The sequence below is a fragment of the Pogona vitticeps genome, chromosome 2, assembly GCF_051106095.1.
Source record: "Pogona vitticeps strain Pit_001003342236 chromosome 2, PviZW2.1, whole genome shotgun sequence".
In the NCBI taxonomy this organism is placed as follows: Eukaryota; Metazoa; Chordata; class Lepidosauria; order Squamata; family Agamidae; genus Pogona; species Pogona vitticeps.
This window is the reverse complement of record NC_135784.1, coordinates 3,068,618-3,082,713: the sequence shown is the minus strand read 5'-3', so window position 1 is coordinate 3,082,713 and position 14,096 is coordinate 3,068,618. Positions and strand designations below refer to the sequence as shown.

The following is a 14,096-nucleotide window of genomic DNA, read 5'->3' as shown; positions in this document are numbered from 1 at the left end:
CCCTTGGATACCAAAATGTGTCATTGAGAAAAAAAAACAGGGCAGGTGAAAACTGGTAGATGTGCAGTTGGAGAAATCAAGAAAAGGTTAAAATGATTTGTGTGGATTTGTTTATCAAGAACGGGAACAGAAGGGTGAGGAAACGCTTGCTTTCCATTTTTCAGTCAAACAGTGCAAACCAGGTTAAAATAAGGGGCTTCTTTTTGGCCAGAACTTCATCTGTACTGAAAGCCTTCATTCCTGCTGAGGAGGAATGTTCAAATAAAAGGGAGAGGAGAAGGGGAAAACAACATAAATGTCTTAGGAAATGGTTGTTGTGGGTTTTTCGGGGTCTTTGGCCATGTTCTGAAGGTTGTTCTTCCTAATGTTTCCCCAGTCTCTGTGTCTACAATCACCCATCTCCTGAAAAGGACAAAAGCCGATCCCACAGCTATAAATACTCAATTATACAAACAAATTGCACCAGAGCACAGACAGAGTTCTGACTTCTGTCCTCTGCAGATGCCACCCACAGAGACTGGCGAAATGTCAGGAAGAACAACCTTCAGAACATGGCCAAAGAGCCCAAAAACCCCACAACAACCATCAGATCCCGGCCATGAAAGCCTTCGAGAATACATTGAACGTCTCAGGAAATAATAATCCTGTCTTCAGCTGTGTAGTCTGGTGTTATACTCAGTCCCAAAATGGAGACTATAGACTTGATGAGTCACACACACACACACACACACACACACACCATGTCAACTCCAACTCAGAGAATGGGGTCCAGGTTTTGAGAGGAAGTTTACAAAGTTTTATCAGACAAGTGTAAAACAGCATGTGAAACACCGATGTCGCTTACAACAGAGAATCTTCTACAAGATTTAAGTTTGTTTTTGAGGCACCGGAGTGAGATGAGTCATGATGAACTTTCCGGCTGTGGCCTGCTAAAAGAGGTAGACTTCTAAACCACAGTGCAGAAATCCAATTAAGCAGCGATTTAGGATTGGAAGCCTCTCTGTAACTAGACCTAAAGCTGAATTTGTGAAAAATGAACCAGTGGTTGAAAAATTCCTCCTTTATTATAGGAAAGACTTCTGGGAGACACACCTGATCCCAAACCTGTTGTTTTCAAAACCACTCAACGGGTAGCTTCAGGGGTGGGATTAAGTAGCCACAGTCCATTAAGGAGATGACCACGTATTTGCTCAACAGAGATTGAGGTCTTCTGGAACTAGTCTAGAAATCTCTGCACAAGGACATCCTAAGGGATATCAGGTCATTGATAGTATTGTACTCACACAGAGTGAATCCCCCACAAATGAAGGGAGGTAACCAATAGAGATGGGTATAAAGCCCAAAACAAATCAGGAAATTAGTAAATAGCCAGTTTGTTGCTTCGGATCAGTTTGGGATTGTCCAAACCAAACAATCTGAACTTTCCCGAAGCAATGAATTTTGGGATGACTTACAAACCTCTTGGTACGTTGCCACCCACAACCTTCTCCCACCTCCTTCCCACTCCCCTCATCATTAGTAACAAGTGAGCAAAGGGTTCCAAAGGGCCAAAATCATGATCCTTTGACAAATGGGTGGTTCCTTGTACAAAACATATTGCCAAAGCAATATTGAACAAAGTGGGATCACTTTATTATCCCAGTTTCAGGTGCTCTCGATTTATCATGGCCTAAGATTCTTAATGCTGGCCCTGACCTGATCCAACTGGGATAAAAACATGCCTTTCTGAGAAAGGCATTGATCACACCATGAAGGCCGCATGACAAGAGAAATCAAGACAGTTTCTGGAAGAGACTTAGGCAAAAGATAGCTGATGAAGACCTCGGCAGAGATGGGACAAGATGGATACAGAGAAGATTGAGCATAAACCTTTTGGAACTTATTGACCAACATCTTACTGTTTAAAGTAGAAAATCTTGCTAGAATACGCCCATTGAATCAATTGGGATTCTTTGTTGTTGTTTAGTCATTAAGTCATGTCCAACTCTTCATGACTGCATGGACCAGAGCACGCCCGGCCCGCCTGTCTTCCACTTCCTCCCGGGGTTGGGTCAAATTCATGTTAGTAGCTTCAGTAACACTGTCCAACCATCTCATCCTCTGTCGTCCCCTTCTCCTCTTGCTTTCACACTTTACCAACATCAGGGTCTTTTCCAGGGAGTCTTCTCTTCTCATGAGATGGCCAAAGTATTGGAGCCTCAGCTTTAGGATCTGTCCTGTGACTTAGTATGTGTTTTTATTTATTATTCCTTTCCTCTGAAAAGAAACTGTCTCTCAGAAACTATAGAAATTTGTAACCATAAACAATTACAGTCAGAAATAAATATTTCTGAAAGATTTTAAATTTGACTGACTACATTTCATAGTATTTAGTAATTACTACATCAGTACACATCACTAAGGATCATATTTATTTAAAATACTTTTAACCAAAACTCTCCTTTAAGGACCCAAAGTAGCTTACATCATTAAAAAACAAAAGCTAACAACGGTGAGTGTATAAATACAAAAAGGATAAAACATGCACCATATGTAGGTAACAAGTAAACACATTTAAAGCATTAAGGTGAAACAGTCCATTTACAATTATATTGAGAGGAAAATAAGGGGAGGCAAGCAATACTCAAATAACAATTCACACAGGCCCTGCCTTGAAACCATTCTTCATATACACCCACATTCATTAAGCTACTCCTACAGTCTTGATTTGGCTTACATTTCTTTCATATTGTGTTTATGGCTATGGCCGAAAGAAGGTTGAGAGTTGCTAGTCTAGACACAAGGACTCAGGAAATCCACATGCTGTCGCTTGTCAATTCTCTAGGAATGTCAGCCCACTAAAACCTCTTCTGTTTCTAGTGATTTTTTTTTTTAAAAAATAGAAATGTTCACAACCAACATGTTATGTATCCTGGCCCTACTAATGTTCTGTCTGATCACACAAATGGAAGGGAATTGAGCCACAATGATCTCTGCTCTCCCTTTCCTCTGTCCTTGGTGCCACTATCAGGTTCCTCCGTTTCTCATGACAGTCAAAGATAAAACAAACAAAAAACATTGCCTTGATTCCCAATGCATGTCCCTTCACTGCTCAACACCACCTAATTCTCATTTTTCTCCATCAGGTAAAAAACAGGACAACCAAAATTCTATGGAGTCACTGAAAAGGACCAAATATAAAGCAGGAAAAGAAAAAAATCCACATCCAGAAGGAGCAAAAAAGCGGAGGGGACGGCCGCCAAAGGCAGGGAAAAATATATCTGCCGCTTCTCAGGGTTCTGATGCTAGTGAACTCTTGGTAGTTCCAAAAAGAAAAGGAAGGAGAAACTATCCGTTGCACAGAAATACCTTCAATTGTACCTCAGATTTAAACAAACATGGCAGACACCACATGCAGGAAACACCAAAACAAAGTATGGAAAATCATAATGATCATATTTCCCAGGAAAAAAGACGGAAGAAAGAGTATAAATGCCTCCAGTGTGGAAAGAGCTTTGGCCGAAGCAATTACCTTACTTTACATCAAAGAACTCACACTGGGAAAAAACTCTTTGAATGCAAGGAATGCGGAAAAATATTTGTTAAGAACAGTCAAATTATTTTACATCAAAGAACTCACACTGGGGAGAAACCATATGAATGCACAGATTGTGGAAAGAGCTTCAGTTGCAAACATCACCTTGGTACACATCAAAGAACTCACACTGGGGAGAAACCGTATGAATGCGTGGAATGTGGAAAGAGCTTCACTTGCAGTGGTAACCTTCGTTCACATCAAAGAATTCACACTGGGGAGAAGCCCTATAAATGTGTGGAATGTGGAAAGAGCTTCACTCACCCTAATACCCTTAAGTTACACCAAAGAACTCACACTGGAGAGAAACCTTATGAATGCTCGGAATGTGGGAGGAGCTTCAGTGATGGCAGTCACCTTCGTTTGCATAGACGAACTCACACAGGGGAGAAACCATACGAATGCATGGCATGTGGAAAGAGCTTCAGTTGCAGTGGTAACCTTCATTCACATCAAAGAACCCACTCGGGGGAGAAACCCTATGAATGCATGGAGTGCGGAATGAGTTTCCATTGCAGTGGTAACCTTCGTTCACATCAAAGAACTCACACTGGGGAGAAACCTTATGAATGCATGGAATGTGGAAAAACCTTCAGTCACAGCAGTAGCCTCAGTTCGCATCAAAGAACTCACACTGGGGAGAAACCATATAAATGCTTGGAGTGTGGAAAGAGCTTCCATGATAGTGGTAGCCTTAGTTCACATAAAAGAAGTCATAGTGGGGAGAAACCATACAAATGTATGGAATGTGGAAAGAGCTTCAGTCGTAGCGGTAGCCTTAATTCACATCAAAGAACTCACACAGGGGAGAAACCATATGAATGTACTGAATGTGGGAAAAGCTTCAGTCAGAGCAGTAACCTTACTTTACATCAGAGAACTCACACAGGGGAGAAACCATATGAATGCATGGAATGTGGAAAGAGCTTCAGTTGCAGTGGTAACCTGACTTTACATCAGAGAACTCACATAGGAGAGAAATGCATGCAATGCGGGAAGACCTTCATTGACAGCAGTAGCCTTAGTTCACATCAGAGAACTCACACAAAGAAACCATATGAATGCAATAAATGTGCAAAGAGCTTCAGTCAGAGCAATATCCTCACTAGACATGAAAGAACTCATAGTGGGGAGAAACCGTATAGATGCACACAGTGTGGAAAGAACTTCAGCCAGAGCAGCAACCTCAATAGACATCAGAAAATTCACAGAGGGGAAAAACCATATAAATGCATGCAGTGTGGAAAGGACTTCAGCCAAAGTAGCCAGCTTAGTTCTCATCAAAAAATTCACAGGGGGGAAAAACCATATAAAGATAAGGTATATGGCAAAGCCTTCACTCAGTGTAGAAATTTACGTTCCCATAAAAAAAATGGAAACAAGAAACTGTAAATGTGGAATGTTTGGAATGTGGAAAGAGCTGCATGAACATCTATGCTCGTTCTGTTCATCAAAGAATTCACACATGGGAGAGACCATTTGAAACCAATAGCAGTGGCATTTAATGCTAGCTAGCTAGGTTGACCTGTTCTTAGAAAGGAACATGAATAAGTAGGGGTGTCCTTTTATGCCATCTAGTATCTTCCAACATATGGATACCCTGGGAATTAACACTCTGCTCAGAAATTGGGAAAGCACTTCTATTTTCCACTAGTCTGTCTCCAGGGAGTCTTCCATGATGTGATCAAAGGAGAATAGCAATCAGGAGACCTCCTCAGAAGTTGGTGGAGAGGAGTTTGGGGGTCAAGGTGAGGCATCAGCCAAGAACAGTAAAATAAGAATGAGGAAAATAAAAGGTTTTGCAAACTTGTCAGTCTTGATTTTTATCATTTTTAGAATGGTAGCTGTGATGGAAAGCTCTCAGAACATTCTTGTCAGCCAGGTCAGAGCTGATGTGGGAGTCAATGACATGACAGAAGAGGTGGAACCAAGGGGGGAAAAAAGGAGAAAGACAGTTAATGGCAGTTTAGGCAGTTAGGGCCGTAGTTGTGTTAGAGAGAAGAGTAATAGAGAGATAGAGAAAGACATAGGAATAGGACAAATCTGGAAAGTTTATGTGGTTAAGATTGGACAGAGTTAAACGTGTTAAGAAATAAGTAAATAGTTGAATATATAAATATTTTGATTAAAGTGAATCTACATAAGCAAACTTAAATGTAATCAAAGCAACGTTAATTGAATGAATAATAAAAGACCATCCATGATTTTCTTTATATGATTTACCTATAAACTGCAATGGATGCAGGAAAAAGGGGTGAGGCTGAACCCGGACAAGACAGAGGTTCTGAGGGTGGGTGCCCCCATTGTTGGCGGTTTGGGTGATTCTTGTTTAGGGGGGTGACCCTTGCCGCAAAGAGTGGGGTCCGCAGCTTGGGGATCCATCTGGACCCAGTGCTCACCATGGAGACTCAGGTAGCATCAGTGGTCCGTACCGCCTTTTCCATCTTTGGTGGATAGCTGGGCTGAGATCCTATCTTGACACGGGGGTGCTCACTACCTTGGTACATGCGCTCATAATCACAAGATTAGACCACTGTAATGCGCTCTACGTGGGGCTACCTTTGAGGTTGATGCGGAAACTCCAGATTCCTTAGTGGAGTAAGAAAATACCATCATATTTCTCCTATTCTGGCTGCATTGCACTGGCTGCCCATTCGGTTCTGCATTGACTTCAAAGTCCTAATGCTTACATATAAAGCCCTAAATGGTTTAGGACCTCGATACCTGGCGGAACGCCTACTCCCACCAAGATCTACCCGTATCACTCGAGCGAGTCAGGAGGTGAGGCTGAGGAGCTTGATGCCGAGGGAGGCCCAGAAGGAAAAAACAAGAAACCGGGCCTTCTCGGCGGTAGCTCCTCAGCTCTGGAACAATCTGCCTCCGGAGATTCGTGCGGCCCCTTCGCTGTGTATTTTTTAAAAATCAATTAAAAACATGGATGTTCAGGCAGGCCTTCCTTCGAGTTAATAGCTGATTCTTTTCTCTTCTCTTTGTTGTTTATTTTCTATGTTTTCTTCTCCATCTTGAAGAACTGGTCATTTAATGTAATAATTTCTTTTGTTATATTTACTTGTTATTTTATATGTCTGTAAGCCGCCTAGAGTGGTCGCGGGACCAGATGAGCAGGATATAAGTAGAATAAATAAATAAACAAACACATAAATAAACATTGTTATATTGGATAACACTGATCTACTAGTCATATTTGGTACAGTGAGGAACATATCCTCTGGTGGCAGCGAAAAAGGGTAAAAAGTTCATGTCATGCCCGAAAGGGAACCTGGATGTGTAGAAAAACAAACGGGAACTGGGTGTGTGTGACAGTAGCAATGGACCAATTCAACGTCTTAGTTGGAATTATAGTCTATAGTCTCTCAGACGGTAGTTTTTCTGCTGGTTTTCTGCAGATGATTAATATATCTTCATCTTTAATGTATTCTTTACCAGTATTTATCTAGAATCCTATTGCCTAACCCTTGAGTTTGCACAGTGCTATTTACCAGCGTTTCTGCCACTCTTCTTAATAAGTCCAGTAGGACAATTTGCAACTACATGTTGTGAGTTTTACCTCAGTTCACCTTGAACGGGTTTTCATGCTCAACAACTTTTGTTGGTCCAGCATGACCCTCAACTTGTGGTAAAGCTGTCCAATAACAACCCAATTCCAGTGTCTGAAATGATGTTCTCAGTGTGGATATACAGTGGTGTCTCGACTTACTAACGTCTCTACTTACGACCATTTTAAGTTACAACCAGCTCTGGCTGCAAAATGTTGCTTCTACTTGCAACCGGAGCTTCCACTTACGAACAGAAAAAGGCATGGGTAAAAGGCGGGGAATTCAAATTTCTAACTGTAGGTGGCGATGAGGCTGCTTCTTGTACCTCTTTCACTCCAACAGTTAGAGATAGTGTCATCGTCGGAGGCTTGGGACTGCCTCCTGCTTCTGAGAGCCTGTTTGTGTGTTTGCAGGGAGGCTTTAGGCTGCCTTGTAAGGTAAGGTGCTGTTTTCTGCTTTTTAAAAACTGTTCTGGGTGTTTTTGCAGCGTGATTTTGAGCTGGGGGGTTATGTTTCTGTGCTGTGATGGGTCTTGGGGGGTTTCCTTGCTTTGGGTTTTTTTCCCCCATTTCTGATGGGTTCTGCATGCTTCCCTTGCTTTTTCCTTTGTTTTCTTTGCATTTCCAACCTGTCCCCTTTGTTCTCTGTGCATTTCCGATCTGCTACATTTGTTTTCGGTGCATTTCCAATGGGTCTTGCACACTTGATTGCTTCCCCCACCCCTTCGGCCAGAAGGGATTAATTGCCTTTCCATTGAGACTTTCAGTGATTTTTTTGAGCTGATTTTTTTTTCTTCAGTCAGAACAGATTAATTGCATTTCAATGCATTCCTATCAGAAATAGTGCTTCGACTTATGATCATTTTGAGTTATGCTCATCTTCTGGAACGTATTATGGTCATAAGTGGAGGCACCACTGTACTTCAAACCTCTCCCAACTGATAGGCTTCCTCAGAGGTTTTCTTCAATTGGCACAGATAATCTTGCAACATGGGTGTCCATTCTCCTCGCAGCATAATCAGGCATGAGGCCGCCACTGGGTGTCCTTCCTTCTTCCAGGGACCTTTCCCTTTTGTATATACATACGTGGTCCATTCCAGTGTTTCAGCTCCCTCAAGTTGTAAATCTGTTCCCTCACTCATGATACTTAGTTGTCCACCGCCCTCTCTGACTCTCCGGCTTGTACCTAGTTATAGGCTGATAGCTCTGCCTCCGGTCTGTCTCCTTCATCTGTTCTTTTTCATGGGACCACGGGTCCTCTAATTCCAGCCATCTCCAAATATCCTCCTTTCTCAGCTTCTTCTCCCTTCTTTTCTGTCTCCTCTTCTTTTGTCTCCTCTCCCCAGCATTCTATGTCTCCTGCCTCCTCCATGGTCAAGAAACTCTCAGTGATTGGTGGAGTTTATACCTTCCTTTATTATCCTGAATCTTCAGCTGACACATTGTGGGTAAAAGGTATGGACCATCTCGAATCCTTCAGCCTTAGCCAATGGAGGGGATGGCTCACTTCTGGGTCTCGCTCCTCTCTCCTGTGCTTCCTCACACATATTCATTTTAAAATCAAAGTTTTTTAGAAAGAGTAATTGTAATCCCTCTTGCTTTGGAACTTCTATGTGCATTTAAACCTCAGAACCAATTTTAAACTTAATAACTTTTGCTTGACGCATTGCCTGCAAAAAAATTTAAAGGTAATTGTTCCCCTTGACATTTAGTCCAGTTGTGTCTGACTCTAGGGGGTGGTGCTCATCCCCGTTTCCAAGCCATAGAGCCAGCGTTTGTCCATAGACAGTTTCTGTGGTCACGTGGCCAGTGCGACTAGACACGGAACGCCATTACCTTCCCACCATGCTGGTACCTATTTATCTACTTGCATTTTTACATGTTTTTGAACTGCTAGGTTGGCAGGAGCTAGGACAAGTGATGGGAGCTCACTCCGTCACATGGATTTGATCTTATGACTGCTGGTCTTCTGACCTTGCAGCACAGAGGTTTCTGCTGTTTAAACTGCAGCAGCACCACGTAGCCATTCCAAGCATTATAGGTAAAAAGTACTTTTTTTAGTGTGTGCTTTTGTGGACAAGTCCACTTCAGATATAAGAGAAAGAGATTCAACATGGGAAACATTTATACATACAATCTTTAAGATGCCACCACGTTTTTGTCTCTCTTTTTTTACTTTTTTTTCTATTTTGATTTAAATAATAATTATTTGCCTCCCTTTCTCTGTTTTGGTGCCAAATAGTGAAAACACTCATAAAAACTAAATGGGGGGGGATTCCCTCAACTATACAACCTCCCCAAATCTCCCTAAATGCCTCACTTTGTCTAACTCTTCATCCCAAACACAAGGGGGTGGGGTTCTCTTCTGATACCCACACAACCAGTTATTCCAGTTGTCTTAAATTCTTAGGTACGCATCCTTCAGTCTCAAGAGACTGTGGTAATGTGCTTTGAATAAAGGACTTGCACAGCATCTAGTGTAGCTGAGAAGGCCAATTCGAGAGTGACTATCCCTTTCACACTGAAAACAAATATAATCTGTCCTGTGTCCAGCTCCCTGATTTGGCTAGTTTTGGGATTGCCTTCCCGCCTCGGCCTGCTGGACAAGGGTTTCTACAAATTGGGAGAGGCTGTGATGCACCGCCTGCCTCCAGGCTGAATGCTCAGATGTCAGGGTTTTCCATCTGTTGAGGTCCATTCGTAAGGCTTTCAGATCTCACTTACAAATACCCTTGTATCGCAGCTGTGATCTCCCTCTGGGGCACTTTCCCAGTCTGTTATGTCCACTTTAAATTTTCTTAGATCTTCTTCATAACAATATTCACTTCATCTCTTCCTGAAGTCTCAAACCCTTTCATTCTTTCTTTCTCAGGTAGTTCTGAACTACCTGAACACCTTTAAAGTTCACTTTTGAAGCCGGAGGGTGTGAAGACGAGAAGAGGAGTGCGCCGTCCTCCAAGAAAGAAATTACCATAGAGGAAAGTGGATGTGTAGAGGGAGTGTTAATTGAAATAGAACAGGAGGAAGTGTTTCAGGGTAAACCAGCAGAAGTATGTCTAGCTGACAAGGGACGGAAGAAGTTAGATTTGATCCTCTGGGAAGATATAAAGGAGGATAAAAGCGCGCGCATTTTCAGATTGTCAACTGATGGAGAATTAGGACATACTGTAAATTGAGGGGTAAACACGGACCCCATGCTGAACATTGAAGAAGCGTCCGGTATTGCTAAAGACTTTCCTAATCTTCGCTTGGGAGGAGGGTTGCTCCCTGACCCTTTGGTGTCCAGCAGGAGAGGGAGAGGATACGACCCCCTAGAATGGACAGTAGTCATGTACCTGCGAAATCACCCTGGAGGGAGGAGGGTGATCCACCCTGGTCCCTCTTTTCAGCAGAAGCCTCCCGAGGGGGATTGGGCATGGCACCCATGTTGCGGAACGGTATGTGCAGTTCGGAGTGCCCCCCTCCGACCCTTAACGGATCGGGAACGTTTCGGACCAAAGCCCTTTTAAGAGATTCAGAACGTCCCCCGGATGTCAGACCCAAAAAATACAAGCTGTTACCAGAAGCATATTTATTAGATCCTTTTGATTCTGCCGAACTTAGTTCTGTTACCAATAAAGAAGTTAATGTTAATGTTTTAGATCAGCCTCTTTGCATATCTTCATCTGATGGAAGTAGATGGATCAAGTGGTTGATCATGCAGTTGGGCTCACTTTTCCCATTGTTGGTCCTCTATCAAATCCCATTCAGAAAGAGCCTTTCGGGCTTCCTCAATTGATGGTATTTTGTATATTTTTCTGATTGATTGATTGATTGATTGATTGATTGATTGATTGATTGATTGATTGATTGATTGATTGATTGATTGATTGACATTGTAAGTATATACACAGTACTGTATACCCATACAATGAAATTCACAGACATTCAAAGACCAGACACATGCACACACATAAAAATCCCCCAACACTCCCCACCCACTAAAAGTCCCCCACTAAAAATACAAACATCTACACCGCAGGCCAATTAACACAGTCCAACTAACTATTCACTACTGGTGGTCTTTAAGCTCATTATTAAGTGCAATTCTAGCTCTGGGATAAAAACTACAGTGGTGCCCCGGATAGCGACGATCGTCGCTAAATGGAACTAAAAAACCCATAGGAACGCATTACCCATGGGACCCAAACTCACCTCTATGTGGAGATCCTCTATTGCACCCTCGGTAAGTGAGGGCAGGGTGCGAAAACACTTGCGGCGGCCATTTTGGGCACCTGGCAGCCATTTTGGAACCGCCAATCAGCTGTTTAAAAAAACATCGCAATGCGAAGCGCAATGCGACGTTTTACCATTAAAAACATTGCAATGCGATCGCGTTAGCGATCCCAAAAAATAGATTGCTATGCAGATTTGTCGTTAAACAGTGCGCTCGTTAAGCGAGGCACCACTATATTCAGAAAACGTGTGGTCCGAGTCTTAATTGTTCTATATCTTCTGCCAGACGGCAACAGTTCAAAAAAGTTATAAGCAGGATGAGATGAGTCTCTCAGGATGCTGTGTGACTTCCTCAGACAGCGGGATGTGAAGATATCATCCAGGGTTGGTAGCTGGAGCCCGATGATATTCTGGGCAATTTTAATGGTTCTCTGTAGAGCTTTTTTGTCTGCTACAGAGCTACTCCCAAACCATGCCAGAATGCCATAGGTTAGGACACTCTCAATGTGCTACCATAGTATTACAGAAGTAAATGCTGTGATAAATTTAACTTGCCGAGCATTCTCAGGAAATACAGCCTCTTCTGTGCCTTCTTCACTAGCATGTTGGCATTTATAATTCATGAGAGGTCCTCTGAGATGTAAGTGCCCAGAAATTTAAAACTACCAACTCTCTCCACTTCCTCGCCATTTATGTACAGTGGTAAATGTACATTTCTCTTCCTCCTAAAATCAATTATGAGTTCTTTAGTTTTTTTAATGTTAAGTGTGAGATATTTTCTTTAATGATTTACGAAACTCTCAGAAAAATGGGGTTTCCTCAGAAATATTTTTGTAGGGAAATGATTCTGCTGTAGGCAGAGAGCATATTATTAATTAGTCTAATATTTTTCCTTAGTCTATGTACTTTCCATATATCTATGTGCCATGTGGGCCTGTCCTTAAGGCAACAGGAAGAAGTGTTTTCTCATTTCCTCTTGTATTGTGTGATGTAGATTAGTAGGCGTGTGTATGTATGCCTAGAAAACTATGTAACAGGCTGTAATCTGCTGGAGAGGCGTTTTATGGAGGCAATAAATCACTCTCGGACAGTGTGGGGAGAAGGAGAGACGAAAGATGGGGTTATTTATTTATTTATTCCGTTTTTACTTCGCCATCTAGATTCAGGAATCTACTCTGGGCGCCTTCCAAAACATAAAAATAAAAACAGCATCAAAATAACTTTGAAGATCAAAGCAGAAAAATCAGTAAAGAAATCAGGATCCAAGATGGGATAAAGAAGCTTGAGATCCCACTGGAAAAAAACCCCATGTTTCCCCAATCGCTTTGGCAAAGCAGGGGCCAAGGAAGGTGGCTAGGATCAGAACCAGATCTGGGGGAGGTGGGGGGCTGCCCAAGGTGTCAGGAGGGGTTCCCAGGAATAGGGGGGGAGGAAGGGGGGTCAGATGGGGGAGGCTGATCCAGGTGACTCGCCTCTGGAGGGAGCCTCTCCCTCTCCCGTTGCCCTTTAGGGATTCTCAGGGGGGTCTGGATGAAGAAGATCTGGCAGAGAGGAGGGCAAACCAGAGCCATCTCAAGACCAGATCCCAGGCTGGGGATCAATTGTACAAGAGGCAGGATGACTGACTGACTGACTGCGTGACTCAGGAGCTTCCTTCTTGTGTTGCTCCTGAAAAGGAAGAGTCTGAAAGGAAGGCCAGGCAGAAAGAGGCTTGAGAAGGTCAGCTGGAACAGACCTCTCCAGAAACAGGATCTGTTTTCTCTCCCTGTTGGGTCCCGAATGCCTGCCAGCTCTCCTTGAAGGATGGAGGAAAGGCCAGACTCTTGGGTCACAGGATCATCTTTTCTGTATCCACCCTCACTCAGCCTTTGCATCCGGGCGTTTTCCTCTCCCAGCAGGTCCTTGGCAAAGTCAACGGCTCCTAAGGGTCCCTTCCAGACCGAATCACCCGCAAACACTTTGCATCTCACGAAGGGTGGCTGGCGACAAGACAACCTCCGTTGGGGCCTCGTGCAGGGCCCGGGAGGGTCTTTGGGTGAGCTCAGAGGGGAAAGGGGAGCCTTAGCGGGGCGGGGAGTGGAAGGGAGCAGGTGAGAGGGTGTCCCTGCAAGTCAGGAAAATCCTGGGGCATGGGCAGGAGAATCCATCGAGGAGTATCCAGATGGGAAAATGCAAAATAAAAGAGTAAAATCACTCTCGTGTGTGGTTGGGTGGTTGTGGTTGTAGAAGGTGTAGAATCTCCTAGGAATACTCTAACCCACTGGTTCTTAACCTTTGTTACTCAGATGTGTCACATACAGCACTGATGGTACCTGTCTGTCATGGGTTTGGAGGGAAAGTTCCATCCTATGGGGAGTGGAAGGCGGGACATCAGGGGGGAGGAGCTGTACTGTATATATATTTGGGGGAAGTCCATCGTAGGGAGCTGATGTGGAAAAGTGGAGTTGGAGTCTGTGGGTCAGACTGTGGGTCAGACTGGGTACAACTGTTCGTCAGATAGTACATACCTGATAGGTTCAGGTTTCTATCTAGGTAGCCAGAACTGATAGGTTCAGGGTCTGTGCGTTACCTTAAAGTGTTCCGTGGGAACCAATCTGTTGTATGTGTATGATTGGGACTATACCAAGTTCCAGTATCCTATTTACCTGATCCTTTTATTTACCCTGTTTGTTGTTTCAATAAACCTTGTTCTTTTGTTTATTAAAATCCATTCCTGGTCTGGGTGACTTGGTAGAGTGAATGTTTGGTGGC

At 43.2% G+C, this 14,096-nt stretch overlaps 1 protein-coding gene across 1 annotated transcript in view; it reads left to right on the top strand.

Annotated features, from left to right (window-relative positions):
- The window catches only part of LOC144587075 (uncharacterized), a 33,243-nt gene that overhangs the window by 8,458 nt on the left and 10,689 nt on the right, over positions 1-14,096 (top strand). The window contains 1 exon segment of the mRNA XM_078386423.1: positions 3,126-4,963. Within this exon segment, the coding sequence (XP_078242549.1) occupies positions 3,126-4,963 (1,838 nt within the window).